Consider the following 16,406-nt stretch of genomic DNA (forward strand, 5'->3'; position numbering starts at 1 on the left):
GAAACACTCGTCTGGAGCTGTGGCGAAGACCCCATTTCGGGTTTGCTTCGGCAGTTTTGAGTTACCGGGGAATGAGAGAAGTTGGATGGAATCAAAGGAGAGACTGCTGAAAGGGAAAAGAACAGAGTAAAAGTGCCGAATCTTAAGACTGAACTTTGAGTCTTTGTCGTGTAATCTGAGCAGTCACGAGATGAGCCAAGATGGTGGCCAAAGACCGTGAAGACAGAGCCATATCTGCTCAGATGAAGGCGTCTCTGCTGCGAGGGGCCCAAAAAAGAAGAGAGAAAACTGCAAAAAACAGAGGCTTCTTGATGAAAATGTCTTTTGCTTTTGATATCTAAAGTTTCTTCTTCTTCTTTTAAACAAATTTTAATGTTAACAACTTGAATTTTTAAAATACAGAGAAATTTCCATGTAGAGTCATTTGAAGTCTTACAAAAAAAATTTGGCACATGTAATTTATGTTTAAGCAAAAGTTAAAAAGCAACTTTTTTTCGGGTCAAAATTTGTTATATCATTCAAAATTCAAAAGATAATGAAAAAGTCAAAACTTGTATGTACTACGAAAGTTTCGAGATTAAAAAAAGAGTTAAAGTTCACTTGTCCTGAAATTTTAATAAATCTTTTATGTTTCGGTGGAAGTAGCAAAAATTACTATTGTGTCTTTGACTTATTATCAACTCCAAGCAAACTCAACTCTTTCAATTTAGGCACGTTTACATAGATTTTTACATTTTTGCTTTTTTCTTTCTACTTAATATAAATTTTACTATAGATGCATTTTGACTTTTTCTTAATCTGAAACACTCGAAACTTTCATAAAATACAGAAATTAATTTGTAGATAAAGATATAGGGTTCGTGGAGAATGCAAATATCTTTGAGGTAGGGGAGTTTGCGGAAATGTTACACCGTTTGGTAAATTATAGCATTGAAATGCAACTTAGCATAAACACCGTTTGGTAAAATTCACCTCTCTAATTGACTTTTGCTATTTTTTATTTTTTATTTAAGTTAGAAAATCAAATTCCGGCCGACCAATTGCCGGCCAATCGTATCTGGCTACCGACCACCAGATATGGGGGCCTGAGGTCGCGGAGGCCAAATTTGGTTGTCCGGCGGCCAGATCTAGCAACCTCAGGTGGCGTGGCTTGGCTCACGCACGCCAGGCGACGCCGCCTAAGGTCGTGCGGACCTAGGCAACGTCGCCTGGCTCGTGGGTCCCGCCACCCCAGGCAGTGGTCACCGGGGACGCAAGACCCCCACGCGGCGATGGCGGCTGCCGGAGAAGCCGAACTCTTAGGCGGCAAGGAAGACGAAGAAGACAAACGAAGAAGAAGGGAGAAGAAGATGAACAGTGAACGGGCATTTCTGAAATGCCAAATACTCCAAGCTGATCCTCCCCAGCATTGGGAATGCTGACATTTGGCCAAGTAGCTTTCGAAAATGGTTGCGAAACACCAAATATTTTCCCTAAGGGGCTTTAGAGACATTTTGAATTTTGGTGAGAGAAAAACCCTTTTATGATCATTCCTCAAGTTTCACCCTCTAGATGGATCTCTCTCTCTCTCTCTCTCTTGCCAGACTTCGGCAATGATTTCTTTCTTTCGGTGACGCTGCTTAGCTAATAACTAATTTTAGTTTTAGCGGTCCATTCTGGCAGGCCCTCATTTATTCTATAGAGGATGACAGGTGAGGTACTCACATCCACAAGTTATTCAGAGAACTGCTCAAATGGACCTGCGTTGCTCCTTCTTCTTCTTTCTTCTTCCATGATGGCAGCGTGCTAGTTGCAGACAATGTTGAACAGTGAAAAAGGGAAGTAGCGTGGAAAAACAAACAAACTGCCAATGTAGAAAGTTGTCCGCCCTCTCCAATTAAGGTGGTGATGGAAAAAAGACAAACAAAGTTAAAAAAAAAAAAAAAAAAGAAAAAAGAAAAAAAAAGAAAAAAGAACGGCTGAAATTATTATTATTATTATTATTTTGGTTGAAGACAAATTTTATTCATTCATCCATAAAAACTATGATGCTCAAGAGAACGAGATTCAAAACATAATATATCCCAAAGGTTTTAGGGGGCTTAGTAAGCCAATTGAAAGGAATATTTTTATTTGGTGGGCTATCACAATCCAATCTACAATTTGATTGGCTTTTCATGGACAATGTTGAATGAGAACATTCTCCATTTGGGCATGAAGGTTTTTGCAATCCAAAATTAATCTTTGGAGGGTCAATGGCTTTGTGAGATATCTTCAAGACACTTACACATAGATAAGTTATTACTTGATAACGCCACCTTCATATCAAGCTCTTAAAGTTTAGTTGAAGTGCATTTCCTTCCTCGACCAGAAGTGACAAACCTTCCTTTAGAGCAAGGGTTTCAACGCCTATATTAATTCACTAAGAATTTTTGGCAGTGCAGTAGCACCAGCTTGATCACCCAATCACGAACACACAATTCTTAGGAGGATACTCGAGGTAATCACGACAGTCGGTCGGCGTCCATGGTACCTTCTCCGTAGGCAAGGATGAAGCATTCATCAATAAAGGTCCTCAATAATAGGGGCTGTCGATGGTTCGGGTTGAGCCAGTTCTTGCTAATATCCGGTCCGGCCCTGCACAAAGAAAGCTACAATGGAACCCGAACTGAAAACACGGTTCGAGTCGGTCACATGATTTTTTTTTTTTTTTTTTTTTTTGGGGTTTGCGTTCAAACGGCCAGATGATGTGAACCCAATTGGGCTAATTCTTTCGGCCCAGTTAATCAGCGAACCGGCCCATTTTGATCCGGTTCGGCCCGCCAATCAGATATTAGCTCAGCGGAACAGAGGGACGTTCCCGTCCAACTGGTGGTCTCGGTCACGCTGACGTCACGCACTCCGAGCACAGACCATGGCCGCGACGGCGATGAACGTCGACGACTCGGGAATGGCGGCGGCGGCGGCGGCGGCGGCGGCGAACGGGCAGGCGCGGCCGCGGTGCATGAGCAGCTACGTCGATGAGGGCAGCGTCCAGAGCCACCGCTACTACCTGGCGCGGCGGACCCTCCTGGAGATGCTCCGGGACAGGGGCTACGCCATCCCCTCCTCCGACATCGACGTTTCCCTCGCCGAGTTCCGCGCCGCCCACGGCCAGAGCCCCGACATCGACCGCCTCCGCATCTCCAACTCCCTCCGCTCCGACCCTTCCAAGCGAGTAAGCCCTTCGATCGCGCTCCCCCATTTCCTCTGATGTTAAAGTGGTCGATGGTCTTCCATGTGGTTGTGCCCTTAAAGTGCTCGTCAATGGACTGAAGTGAAATGCTGCTTTGTCGAGTGTTAAAGTAGAGATTTTTCGGTTGCTTCTGAGATAGGGTTCGATCACGATCATTCTGTCTTGATTATCACTTTTGAAAATTCTCTGTAAAGTGATGAAATTTTTTGCTTGCATGCCTTGCCAAGTTAGAAGAAAATCGAGACACTGGATTTTTGGTTTCGAATCCTTTTGGCGTGTCGTGAGTAATTAATTTCCAGTGAGAGGAACCTTTGCTCTAGCATCTTTGTTTTTGCTCTAGCATGTCAAAAGCGTTGTCTCTTGAGCGTTTCTACCTCAGTCTTGGGTACCATGAGAAATTGACAGATCTCATCGGAAGTAGAAATGCGTCCTGTAGTACGTTGTTTTTCTTTATATGATCCTGAAATCATATCTCATGGCTTATGGTAGCTTCTTTCGCTCTTTTCGTTGGCATTCTTGATTTCTTCTACTTTGCATAAACTTATTTGCCAGCGAATCGTCATTTTGCTGGATTGAAAATTGCCCTGACTGCAGGTGTTGGTGTATTTTTGCAATCCTGGCCCTGTGAAAGTCACTAGTATCCGATATATAAGTGGGCAAATTGCTAACAAAGATGGCTTGAGCGGATTGATATTGGTCTTGCAAGGTGAAATGACCAATCAAGCTCTTAAAGCACTGGATCTTTTTCCTTTTAAAGTCCAAGTGTTCCAGGTATTGCATTGTTCTATTCACTTCTTTTGCCCCCTCATTACTGTGCATTAGAATGCAGATCGTATCTTGGCTATAGCTAGGAGTTTCACTTAATTGGAACTGAGGCCTTTTGTTCTTTTTCTGAAGTTGACTAAAATGTAAGCGTTAGTTCTTTTTAGAGGTAAAGGTGCAATGCAAATCAATTAATTTCCTTAGTGCTTGAGGTGGTTATTGCGAAAAGAATGCTCATTCCTGGTTGAGGTAAATTTGGGAAATCCAATTTTAGCCCTAATGTACCCGACGCCTCTTTATGTTACTTGTTGGAGTAAAGACGTGAAGGCTTTGAGTAACCAAATCGTAAATAATGTGGCAAGACATATTCATCTTCTTCTCTACTCAAACAACTTTTGGGCTGCTCATGCTTGCATGCTTTTAGAGCCTGGCTATTCCCTCCCCTTTCTGTGGAGTCACTTGTGTTGCCTATGTTTGATTGCTCTCACGCTCACTTCAAGCATTTTCCTACCAATTCCTGATGCTGAGTGACTTCAAGATTTATTTCATGAACCTCTTCTCCTTTTGATCCAGTATTCTGTGGATTTTATGCTGTCCGTTATGAATTCATGCCTTTTGGGGACATTAGTATCTAATCTCAATCTTATAAAACATGTTTTACAATCAACAGCTCTGTCATCTAGTGCTGTCTATTATTTTGTAATCCAGAGACTCGTGTTTCATCTTTATGTGTATTTTAACTAGTTTGTCATCTGATGCTCCCATCATTCATTATTTTCTGGTACCATGTCAGATAACAGACTTGCTTGTCAATATAACCAAGCATGTCCTCAAGCCTAAACATCGTGTTCTGACTGACCAAGAAAAGCAAAGGCTTTTAAAGAAGTACAGCATACAGGAGAAGCAGGTTAGTGGACTATTATCTCTACCAATTTTGCATATTAGAAATCTTGTTTCATTTTGAATTTTTAGCAGTAATATTTGGTTCCATTGCATGAAGTTTCTTTCTTGAAAACAATACTCTTATGGTAATCATTCACACACCGAATGATCATAGTTTAAAAAATTAAGGTACTTCATATAGCTAAATATATACATGTGAATGTGGTGATGTGCGAATTTAGGTAAGTTTATCCAGTTGTACAGGGAGGAAACTATCTGCTATTATCTGTATTTTATGCTTCCGCTATTTTGAGTCAATTAAGTACCCTAATGAGTTTCCATTTGAAGTCATGAATTTGCTGTTCATTGGTCACCCACCATATATCTACTAATGGGAAATGACGTGATCCAAGTAAGGCCCTCTTTGATAGCCAGCCAAACAGTCTCTGATTAAGAAAAAAGAACATAAATTCGTTTGGTAACTTTTTTGTTCTTAGAAACAGATTTTGAACATAATTAAGAAATAAAAAAAAAAAATTTGTCTTTTTGTTATCGGGAACAACTCCAGAATCAAACTCATTTTTTTTTCGTCTTTTCTTTTCTTCTTTTTCTTCTTCTTCTTCCTTGAGCTGGTTGCTGGCTGCTGGTGAGGCCGAGTCTTGCTAGTGATTGAGCAAGCTTGGCCTCGCTAGATTTGGCCCAGGTCAACATCGCCTAGCCACAGTGAGGGTCGGCCTCGCTGGGGGCCGGTGATGCTGTGGTGAGGTCCGCGACCGGCTCAAGGAGGAAGAAGAAGAAGAAAAAGAAGAAAAGGAAAAAAGAAGAGAAAAAGAAGAAAAAAATATTAAAAAATTAAAAGAAATTCTAAGTCATAAAAGAATTTGAGGGTCGTATTAAATGTATTTTTATTACGGGACTAGAAATCTTAGACAGTTATCAAATGTCTTCAAATGCTCAGAAACTCATCCAGGGAACAGAATCAGAAAAAAACTATTTCTAAGTAGTAATTGTTCCTGAAATTAAAATGGTTACCAAATGCACCCTAAATATCTGTCGTGACTTGCTAGAAGTTAGCCAGTACACAGCATTGTCCTATGAATTGTGTGCTTTATTTAGATTACATAGTTTGTGCATCCATTACTTGCATTGACAGTTACATGATCCAAGCGTGTCTGGATGGAGTTACAAGCTTGGACCGTGGCAAGTAGTAGCGCCCATTGTAGAATGAATTTTCTTATCTGGAATCAGGAGGATGTGTGCTTTTATATACATGTAGTGATATATGAAAAGCTTGTGTACTCTCTTTAGTTTGGTGATTGGGGATGGTGCTGATGGTGTGTGGTTATTTTGTTTCTCACCAGCTTCCGAGGATGCTGAAGAATGATGCAATCGCAAGATACTATGGACTTGAGAAGGGTCAGGTGGTGAAAGTAACCTACAGTGGTGACATAACAGGCACGCATGTTACGTATCGCTGTGTCTGGTGATTCTGTGTTCTTTAGAGATTGTTCTTTTGTGGTGTCAATTTATAATAGGAGTGTCCTAGCATAATCACTGGTAGGCAGAATCAGTCAGCTTGTTGACTGTTCCGTAATCATGGTTCCATCCTGTTTTGAACGATGGTTGGCTCATGGTACCATCCACTTGTTAAGAGTTTTGGATGGTTGAGCTGGTTCCCGTTGTCTCTGGCTAGGAGTTGGATTTCAGTTTTATGCGGTAGGTTTCACTGTGAGTCATTGCAGTGTTTAAAGAATGGCGTGTTGATCCCATTTTGTTGTTAGTTGATGGAAAGCATGTCCAAGGAAGTTTTACTGATTGTTCAGTAGTGTTCTTATTTCTCGTCGCATTGCTGGCTGACATAGGTGTCACTAATGGGCAAATGCACCATAGCATTCTTCTTTCTTTCAATAAGACATCTTCTATTGCCAATCGAGTCAAATTTGAAAACACTCAAAATATACTATGGGGTGACATCGATGTTAATGGCACCTTCTGTGAAATTTCGGATCAAGATGTTACGTGTATTAATCTATTATCCTCCTTTCAAGGTAATTGAGTTCTTATGCAAGATGAACAAAAATGAGGTTTTTTTTTTTTTTTTTTTGGTTAGTCCTACTCTATTCTTATTCTACACTCACTTTCAGACTTTTGCCCCGCCTCTTGCAGGGCGTGGGAGTCGAAACCTACTCCTGAAACTTACGCGTCCCCATTATATCCTCCATTGAGAAGGTGGGGATTTGAACCCTTCATCTCTCCCTTCCATGTTGGAAGGGTGGCACTGGGGGGAATCCCAGTGATTAGAAAAATGAGGTTGATAAGGGCTTTCTTAAAGAACGTGGGTTATGCTTTTGAAAATTATAAGAATTCTCGACTTTTATTATCTCATTTTATATGAGCTATTATATTATTTAAAATGTTGGATCATGTGGGGGCCAAGTTGATCTAACTGCTCATGTGGAGTGGACTAACCAAATAAAAGCTCCTCTTTTATCCCTCTTCAATAAGTCATAAATTAAACCAGTTAAGGATCTTTCATTAAACGTTGAATCACTAGACCGTCCAGCATTAAACGATTGTAGACCGACTTCCCCAAAATGAGTGCGTCATTCCCTGTTGTCCTCCAAAATATGAAGCCGGTAGAACTTTGCTACTTGAGTGGTACTTCTGCATTTATTTGCGTTAAAGGAGTCGATATCTTCTGATATGCTGAGAGGAAACTTTCTGATTAGGCTTTAATTAGTCGGTTATCATAATGTTGCTATACCTAAGAAAGTGTTTTCTCCATCTGCCTCCTCATGTCACTTCTATTGTTCCCTCGTTTCCTCCATCTTCGGATTTGTTCCTCTCTATTTCTCTCTTGTCATGTGAAATCTGAACTCGGTACCAATAAACGTTGAATTTGACAATCAACCATACCAAATCTTGTTAATCGAATGTGGGCCGTATGATAAAATTATACCATGTAAACTGCCGGATGGCAAAGTATCACCAATTCGCCTACCCATGATCTGGTTGGAGAATCAAAGCTTAGTTAATATCACCCCCCGGCCTCTTCTAAATCAGAACTTCTCACGAGTGCTTTGTGATCTCCTGCACAAAGCCTTGATTGCAAGGAATTATCCGTTTTCTATACGGAAGACGAGGTTACAAAACGAACTTATCTATATTTATATGTCAAATGAATTTAGAGATTCGTCAGTCCTTTAGGTCATTTTGCTTAGATGGCAACAACTGAATTATTCTTCCTCGCACAACGCTATCTATTACTCTTCTCCTCCTTTTCACACTGTTTCTCCGTCCTTTATATACGTTGAAAAGGCATCTATTGATAAGGATTTGATTGTTTATACTTAATCTCTTTGAGAAATAAGCTATTAGTCACTAGAAACTTAAATTCAAATATATTGACATCTTTTAATTTGTAGAATGCAACTAATAGAATCTTTAAATTTGATTTTTCAATTGTCCTTCACACATTGTGATATAAGAATGGCTTACTATAACAATTAAGACTACATTACCAATAGCATATTAAAACTGTTGTTATCCTTAATGATATTATCTAATTGTTTAGTTCTCTCTCTCGCCCCCGATGTGTGCGAATTCTCCTTTTCTTCGGTTTCTATTGTTTTCTTTCTTCAAATTCTTTTCTTTAGTTTCTTTCCACGTCCAACATATTGGATTTCATATAAAACATAAACTGATGTTAAAGCAAATAGTTTTGTAATAGAACTACTTAGTTTATAGATGAATCTATTAGTTTTTGGTTTGTCAAAATCAAATTGTCAGTATGGCTCAGTTAAATTGATTAATTTTTGCTTTGTAAAACAAACAAAGCCAAATTAATAGATTAATAAATAAAAAAGTTCTCATTTTTCTAAAGCTATCTTGATTTAGTCCAATCTAGAGATTTTGATCTCTCTCCGAACACCTATGTGCTAAAATGCCTACTTCTTTCTATATAAGTAGAAATTATTAGATAGGCCAAAACATAATTATGTTCGTAATCAATAAAATTTATATTTTTAGTATAAATATTTCCAATTTAAGGCTCAAAACATATCGATGTGCCTTCTTCTCCTCAAATAGTACCAAAGGGTGCACCTAGAACAACATTTTACCTTAATTAAATTTTGCGGCTCAGGCATCTTTTGCCTTTTTAAATAATTTGAGCGGTCTAAAGCTTTTACAAGATATAAATATTGACAATAGATTGGCAAAGATATTTGAAGAAATTTGGGTATTCTTTTAAATTTGGACAGAAAGAATAAAAAAAGGAAACATTTGCACACCTAAAACCAAAACAAACCCCGTAAGTTTCCTCTCCTACACAACGTTTATATCGCATACAAACCTTAGATAGAGAGAGACCACATCAGTGACACGAAGACAACTCCTGTTCCACCATCGCTGAAGTGAGGATTTCTCAGGTTAGTCCTCTTGTATTTCTCGTTGACGTTCCACCATCATTTCCGACTGGGTTTCAAAACAGTTAGGTCTTGTCGCATGATATCTGTTCCGAAAAACCAGAGAGATTGTTGCAGTTTCTTGATAGTTTCTTGCGCACCAAGCACTCTGTTCGAAGTCACTGCCACAATAAGGGAGTTGCTGGATGATCAGAGGGATTTCTTCAGAACGACGGCATAGAAATTTTTGAATTCATCGACACCGCGATCACGATAGCCGCCATGGATCGCCTGAGATATTTTCCGCTACAAAGGGAACGCATTGCAGAGTGGTTGTTCTCAACCACAACGACTCAAAGAGATCCGCCCGTGTCGCGTGATGGTAGAGATGATTGTGTACGCGCAGGTAAAGGAAGCAAAACGATCAAGGACTACGGTAGGGGTGACATCGAGCGCGATAGGGTGGACATGAACCCGAAAAGCTATCTTGATTGTGGAGGTATTGAGGCATTCAGTGATGAGATTGATAGACAGTCTCTAGTTGTCCGTGAAGTTCTAAGGATCAAGAAGGTTTTGGACAACAGTCAACGCGAGGTGAATATCCTAACATGATATCAGTAAATCGATTCTGCTTTTCTGCTTCTTGTACATTCTTTGCCCATTGATTTCGAGTTTCTATAGCTTTGGAGATAATGCCTTGAAAAGTCACTTTTTGTTTTGTTCCTTGTCCAAATATAACCTGGCTCTGTTTTTGAATATGGCAGTCTGATTCCGCACTGTATGAATCATTGAGAAAACTCCAGTTGATGACTATCTCTATGGATATATATTGGAGGTTTGATTGAATTGCATATTTTTCATTTATGTTCTTGAAAGACGTTGCCAATAGGCTTCTTTAATTCATCTAATTTTGCCGGCTTCTTGCAGAAAACAAAGATCAGGATTACTCTCAACTGTCTCTGAAGGAAAGATGTATCAACACAGATTGCTCAGCTTGCACACGACATCATTATGTATGGAGTGATACATTTCAGTTCTATCGATTCTCATTCAATTCATTGCTTCTTCAAAATCAGGACGATTGCACTTAATGTGTGTGTTGCTACATGAAGCAATCGAACATGTTTTTCTCAACAGCTGCTCATTGCAACTTTTCAACCACATCAAACTTGATTAGATGTAACTTTGTAGAGGGACTGGATCTTCTGATTAAAGTAGAAACACTCCAACTTGCAATGCCTACTTCTTACATAATCCAAGCAATGACACTCGTTTTGCATATCTCCTGTTTGTAGCGTAGGTCTGAATGCCTTAGCAACTTCACTTAAAAGGAAACGCAGTAGCATGATCGATTCATAAGGATTTTCTGTCCTCCTACTCACAAATCAGTATTTTTTTTTCTTATTGCAGGGGATGGATATGGTTGAAGAAATCTGCTGCAGCACAAAGGATATTGCCAGTAATAGCATTGCCATTCAAACGTTCTTGTAACTTGATTGTTCTTTGTCTATGGGTTTTCATTCTTAGTTTTCTGAACTTATCAGCAGGAATTCTAATGTGGAGAAATGTAAACTCGGAGAAATGTATTGTGCTGAGAGACCAACATCATCAATGAAGAACCAGAACTGCACAAAACGGCACCGAGAGGAACCCTCCAATGAGGTCGGTTCACTTGCTAACAAGAATCGGAGGCCAAATGTGAACCAACGTCAAGCCACTGTGAAGGATATGTCCTCGAGCATAAACTCGAGGGAAACTCCAGCAAGCGAGATTGCAACGTGGAAGTCTGAGAAGGAAAGAACGCTTCAAAACACAAATGGAATTGTGGGGGGCAATAGACTCTCCACCAGTCGACCGATTGTAAGTGCAATAGCCATTTAATTTCGCATTATCGTTCCAACAAAAGCTGACTTGCTGTGTTATATACTCAGCACCAATACATCAGGTCATTCGCCTCAATAAGAAGATTTACCGCTTGGATAGAGTTGCAGTGGGAACGAAATCCAAAGCCTCCAAGTGGAATGTACAAGAATATGATCGGCACAAAGAAACAGGTTAATTGATTTTGTAGGAGGTCCAGTTGTTTCTTGAACCTAATACATAACAAGCAATCACACTGTTCATTCTTTTGCCCAGCCAAGAGGCAGCGGATAGTGCTGGCTTTACCTGCTCTCCCAAAGCAATTGGCAGGTCATAAGGTTCCGGGGCCATGCGCAAGAATCAGGAAAAACTCTTAACCAGATGGCGAAGTCACAGAACCAGATCTCATTGTTTTGAAGACCAAAGTTCCAAAGCCGAATGCAACTGTTACTTAATTCTTTACATGTGAAAATCCGTGTTTATGATCTCATTAGCTTTGACTTTGTGATAGGAGTTGTTGTTGATGAAGCTTGTGCTTAGCTCGCATTATGGCTATGACATGTTGGTTATACAGGTGATGATGGATATACTACAGAAGGGCTTGTAGTGGGCATTAGTCCTCGCACATTCAAAGTTTTTTTCCGTGAATGACAAATGAATTAAATCATCAAAAGTTGCTTTGCAATGCAGTCCAAATTGTAACAAAGAAGAACAGTTCTAATGGGAAGAAAGATGTGCAGTTGGATGCTTGGAACTGCTGCTTTTACTCTGTTTTAGGCCATCCTTGAGAGCATAGTCCGACGTATCTCCCCCTGATGGGAAGAAATATATATCGGCTTGATATAACCTCATATTCCTTTTGCCCGTCTTTTAGCTCCTTGGACTCGAGTTTCACATCTCTGCAACTCATTAAACGCAAGAGGATATTCGATTAAGCAAAACACGAATCTTCAATCCTAAACTGGATGAATAGCACCATCCGATCTTGTTGCCTGTGAGGTCACATGGCGAATTCGCACAACTATTATCTTGTTGGAGAATCAAAGCTTATTTAATATCACCCCCGTTTCGCTCATCGTATTATGGATCACTCTATCCGTCAGTGAAGTTGTGTGATAGTTGGAGGAACTCACGGTTTCTGTTGCAACTCGAGGTTGGCTTCTCAGGATATCAGGTGCGTTGCGGATGTAGATTGCTCCATTCGAGCCTTCGCTAGTTGATTTGAATCGGTCGTGACCAATGATGTGAATGCTGTCACTCCTAAATGCGTCGAAGATTTACAAGGATGTGTGAAAAATTGTGATAGCCAAATGGAATTCCCTTGGTGTTGGTCGAGTTGTTGTTGTGACCTCGATGAGCAGTTTCTAGGTTGGGTCGGTCCAACTTTGGAATTTGGAATAAGTCAATTCTCAAATTTTGAAACTCAAATGAAATTGGACCCCTTGTTTGTCGGGTTCGAAATAGTTTTGAAACATAAAGGGTGCGTTGTTGTTGTGACCTCGATTTTGAACAAAAGCAGTTTCTAAGTGTAAAAAAAACTGTTCTTGGAATGGGCGGTTAATTTATTCCGCAGAATAGAAAAAGAACAAACACGTTTAGTAAACGCAAAAAAAAAAAATTCTTTTTTTTTTAAAACATTTTTTAATAAAGTTTAAAATTGATATTGAATTCTCATTCTTTGAAATGTTCATTAATTTTATTTGTTCATGGTTAGTGAAGACAAACATTTTTAGCATGATCATATGGCATATTTCGTAGGAAATTTTGTAATTAAAGTTTGTATAAATTTTGCTAAATGCTCATGAATTTTTTTAATTGTCGACTTCGTCCTCCTCCAAACTATCGCAAAACCCCACGTGTCATCATTTTCACATCTTTATTTCAGCAAGATTGCATATCATCTCTGAGAACACGAGCTTTCCAATGAGAGAACTCAAAACGGCCAAAATTAATTAAAGCGCCTTTTGAACAGAAAGACCACTAGTGACATTTTTTGCAATAAATACGATCCATCATTTTCTTTTTGTTGCTTGAATGTTTTCTTTTACTGTTTCATTTGGTAAATCAGAACGTAGATTAACAAAAGTATAACTTCGAAAATCAGAACTGACGAGTAACTTTTGCAACGAAATATTACATTTTCATTCCGTCCGATAATTGCATTTACTAGCATCCATTGGCAAATACCCCATACCTTAGTAAATTCTCAGAATTATTACAAAGCATAGAGCTGCAAAGGTAGATGCTGAGACATGACAAGTTAGGTAAATACTTAGATATATTAATAACCTTCTTCGCTTCACACCATTAATTAATAAATTTCACAATTTCCCTTTTTTTTTTTATGAAAGAACCAAAACGAAATTAATCATCAAAATCCGAGGACCCAATTCGTGAAAAAAATAAATAAATAAATTCAAAGACGATATCGCACAAATGGAAGAAGTTAAAGATTTCTCATGCTACTATTCCCAGCATTTTGATATATTAGTAACCATTAGGTTAGATGAACGGGGGAATCCCGTGAAAATTTGTCACAAGAGCGTTGGAGGATGATGATGCTACGCTAAAAACAACATCAAGGCAAACATGTACAAGAGGCTATTGACCTAGGAACTACAAAGTACTCGAACAGGAATGCAGTTAGCCCTCGCACTTACTTTTTCGCCTTCGACTTTTTATGCTTTATTCCCTTTGTTTTCCGGTTTTTCTCCGTCTTTTTCTCAGATGCCATCTTGGCATACACCGTTTGGGATTCTTGGATGATGAGGCGCACGTGGGGATCGTCCTTGGGCATTTTGCTCAGCACAATCCTTGCAGACTTGAGGTCTCCTGAAGCCAGAAGGGCTTGATACATCCTACCGATGTTCATAAAGTAGAGACCCACGAGAATGTACTCCTTACACAGGAATTTTGACCGTTGGATCCTCCTCAGACAATACAACCATTTGCTCCTGGATTCCTTGTAAGATTTCAGCAGCTTCACAGTCCATCAGACATTTGGCATGTTTTGGGAGTTCTATAAATTCAATAAATTGACAAGATCAGGGAGCATACCCAACACAGTAACTAGTCTAAACCAAACCTTTAAATTGACGAAAAGGTAAAGTATTATTCACACGTAGCATCATCACCAATATGCCCAATAAATTGAAAAATTCAATACAACTCTGCTCTTTGGCCAGAAGAGGAAAAACCACGACTCCACAGTCCAAAATGAACCTGCTGAAGTCCAATCTGTATGACTCTAGTAAGTCAGAAACGAAACAATCATAGAGGTTGCCAACATGCAGACCTATGCTTACAAGCATGAGTCAATGATTGGGTAAGTTTATTAACTGCTAAAGGTAGACGTAATTTGTAAGGCATCTGTCTCTCCATTCGTATTAAATGCCTTCTTGCCACCTTCTTGCCAAGCCCATCTCGCTTGAACCCAAATTTTTCAAATAAAAAAATTTAGGCCAATTACTGATCTCATTTGGATTTTCATACCTAAAACAAACCAATTCAAGCGAAGCTCCACACGTGTAGTTATACCCGACAGTCAGCGGTTGAAGCAACCCATAAGTAAGATATTCAATCTGCGCCGCTAAAAAAAAGGAGCACTATAGCTAAACACCTACCCTGCTCAACTCTGAGCTCCAGAGGAGGCTGTTCTTTGGGAGCGGAACTTTTGGCAGCCCTGCCAGTCTTATCTCCTTTCCCTCCTTTGCCCAAATTCACTAAGGAAAATACACAGATTGCCAGGACAAAATAATCAGCACGCAGTAAGTAGCAAATAACACATCGCAAGCAACCGAAGCCACATGGAACTGCCAAGCAATAAATCCACAGAAACAGCCCGAAAATGATGAATTCGGAGACGGACATTTTCAACAAGCTGTCTGCTTTGGTGCCAGATGAAAACCCGAAAATTCCATCCCCGAGACCTGTGCAAATAGCCGCCCACAACAAAGAAACATCACCACAAGGAAACGGAGCGAAACCCGGATAGTCACAGAACCCACATCTCCAAACCACTTATAATCAACAACCACGAAAAAGAATCAAACAACCCAAACGCTATGCAAACCTTCGGAATCAAACTGAACCTTCCTCCCCTTCTTGGGTTTCCCAGAACCATCGTCCTTGCCCTTCGCGGACGCTACACGTCAACACACACACAACCATGAAAAATTCTCTCAGCATAAACCCAAGAACAGCAAGAGAAGCCGATTGCCACAAAAACAAGAATGCAATCGAAAAACGAAGCAACGACGCGAGAATCGGAAGAAAGCGAAAATGGGTCGCGCTAACTTTTACCTCCGTTGGGAGTGGTGGACTTGAGCGAGGACTTGGCCGCTTTGCCGGGCAGCGAATGCCCCTTCCCTCCCTTCTCCGCCATGACCAGCCTCTGCAACACCCCAACCCAAGAAATCAATGCAAATTATAGCACGATCACGTCGAATCATGAAATGGGTGAAACCGGAACTAGCAGGCCGGAGGAGGCAAAGGGGGGCGGTGCACGAGGCGGACGTACCTGAGGGGGGGAAGCAGAACCGGAGCTCGAGTTCGTCTCCTTGCTCTACCGCAGATCTGGGCGAGCTCGAGCGAGCCGTCCCAGATCTGTCGCGCCGAAGGGGGAGCAACGCTGACCGGAGAAGGAGGAGCACCAGAAACGTACCTGGAGTCGCCGGAGTGAGGAGTCGCCGGAGAGTCAGCCGAGTGGGAGCCGCCGGAGAGATGGGAGAGACGCCGGAAAAGGAAGAACGAAGCTTCAGCCGACGAGAGGAGCGACGAGCACGCACGAAGGAGAAGAGTTCGCCTTTGTTCCGATTTTGTTCTTTTGTTCCTTTGGTTTTTGTTCTTTTGTTCCATCGAAGAAGTGTTCCTTTTCAAAAGAAACGACTTTTTTTTGTTTCTTTTTTCTGTTCCTATTTCGTTCCAAAAAAAAAAAAAAAAGAACAAAACGCAACCAAACGCGCGTTTGTTTTTTTTGGTTAAGACACACATGAGTGTGCCGGAAACGTTTCTTAGAAACGTTTCCATGCAAACATAAACAGATTTTTCTATTTCTATTTCTAGAAGACTTTCTAAGCAAAAATAACCGTTTGATAACGACACAAAATTTATACTCTAAAAATAGAAATTCGTTTGATAACGACACAAAATTTCTTCTTTTTGGACGGCGGCGGATCGACGGATAGCGATGATGGACGGCGGCGGCGGGCGGTGACCGACGGACGGTGGTCGGCAAAGCAATGGATGAAGGTTGACAAACAATGAGAAATTTTTTTATTTAT

At 40.4% G+C, this 16,406-nt stretch overlaps 2 protein-coding genes across 2 annotated transcripts; one reads left to right on the forward strand and one right to left on the reverse strand.

Annotated features, from left to right (window-relative positions):
- The first annotated feature begins 2,837 nt into the window (after positions 1 to 2,837).
- On the forward strand, positions 2,838 to 6,680 carry LOC104425366 (DNA-directed RNA polymerase V subunit 5A). Its single transcript, XM_010038047.3, has 4 exons — positions 2,838 to 3,196; positions 3,809 to 3,985; positions 4,770 to 4,883; positions 6,220 to 6,680. The coding sequence occupies exons 1-4, from the start codon at positions 2,894 to 2,896 to the stop codon at positions 6,343 to 6,345; spliced, it is 720 nt and encodes a 239-aa protein (XP_010036349.2). The 5' UTR covers positions 2,838 to 2,893; the 3' UTR covers positions 6,346 to 6,680.
- A 6,946-nt stretch (positions 6,681 to 13,626) lies between these two features.
- On the reverse strand, positions 13,627 to 15,975 carry LOC120287544. Its single transcript, XM_039300367.1, has 7 exons — positions 15,644 to 15,975; positions 15,427 to 15,517; positions 15,197 to 15,268; positions 14,748 to 15,053; positions 14,029 to 14,143; positions 13,785 to 13,982; positions 13,627 to 13,690 (listed from the first exon to the last, which is right to left on the reverse strand). The coding sequence occupies exons 2-7, from the start codon at positions 15,506 to 15,508 to the stop codon at positions 13,627 to 13,629; spliced, it is 837 nt and encodes a 278-aa protein (XP_039156301.1). The 5' UTR covers positions 15,509 to 15,517; positions 15,644 to 15,975.
- Between the last annotated feature and the right edge of the window lie 431 nt (positions 15,976 to 16,406).

This window comes from Eucalyptus grandis, chromosome 1 (genome assembly GCF_016545825.1).
Source record: "Eucalyptus grandis isolate ANBG69807.140 chromosome 1, ASM1654582v1, whole genome shotgun sequence".
NCBI classification, from domain to species: Eukaryota; Viridiplantae; Streptophyta; class Magnoliopsida; order Myrtales; family Myrtaceae; genus Eucalyptus; species Eucalyptus grandis.

Bases quoted from the DNA above. Each gene is read 5' to 3' on its own strand.
- LOC104425366 (XM_010038047.3), top strand. From the start codon at position 2,894: ATGGCCGCGACGGCGATGAACGTCGACGACTCGGGAATGGCGGCGGCG. The intron at 3,197-3,808 runs GTAAGCCCTTCG...CCCTGACTGCAG, and splicing joins GCTCCGACCCTTCCAAGCGA to GTGTTGGTGTATTTTTGCAA. The intron at 3,986-4,769 runs GTATTGCATTGT...GTACCATGTCAG, and splicing joins TTAAAGTCCAAGTGTTCCAG to ATAACAGACTTGCTTGTCAA.
- LOC120287544 (XM_039300367.1), bottom strand. From the start codon at position 15,508: ATGGCGGAGAAGGGAGGGAAGGGGCATTCGCTGCCCGGCAAAGCGGCC. The intron at 15,054-15,196 runs GTTTGCATAGCG...CTATTTGCACAG, and splicing joins GGTTCAGTTTGATTCCGAAG to GTCTCGGGGATGGAATTTTC. The intron at 14,144-14,747 runs GTAGGTGTTTAG...TTGAATTTATAG, and splicing joins GGAGCTCAGAGTTGAGCAGG to AACTCCCAAAACATGCCAAA.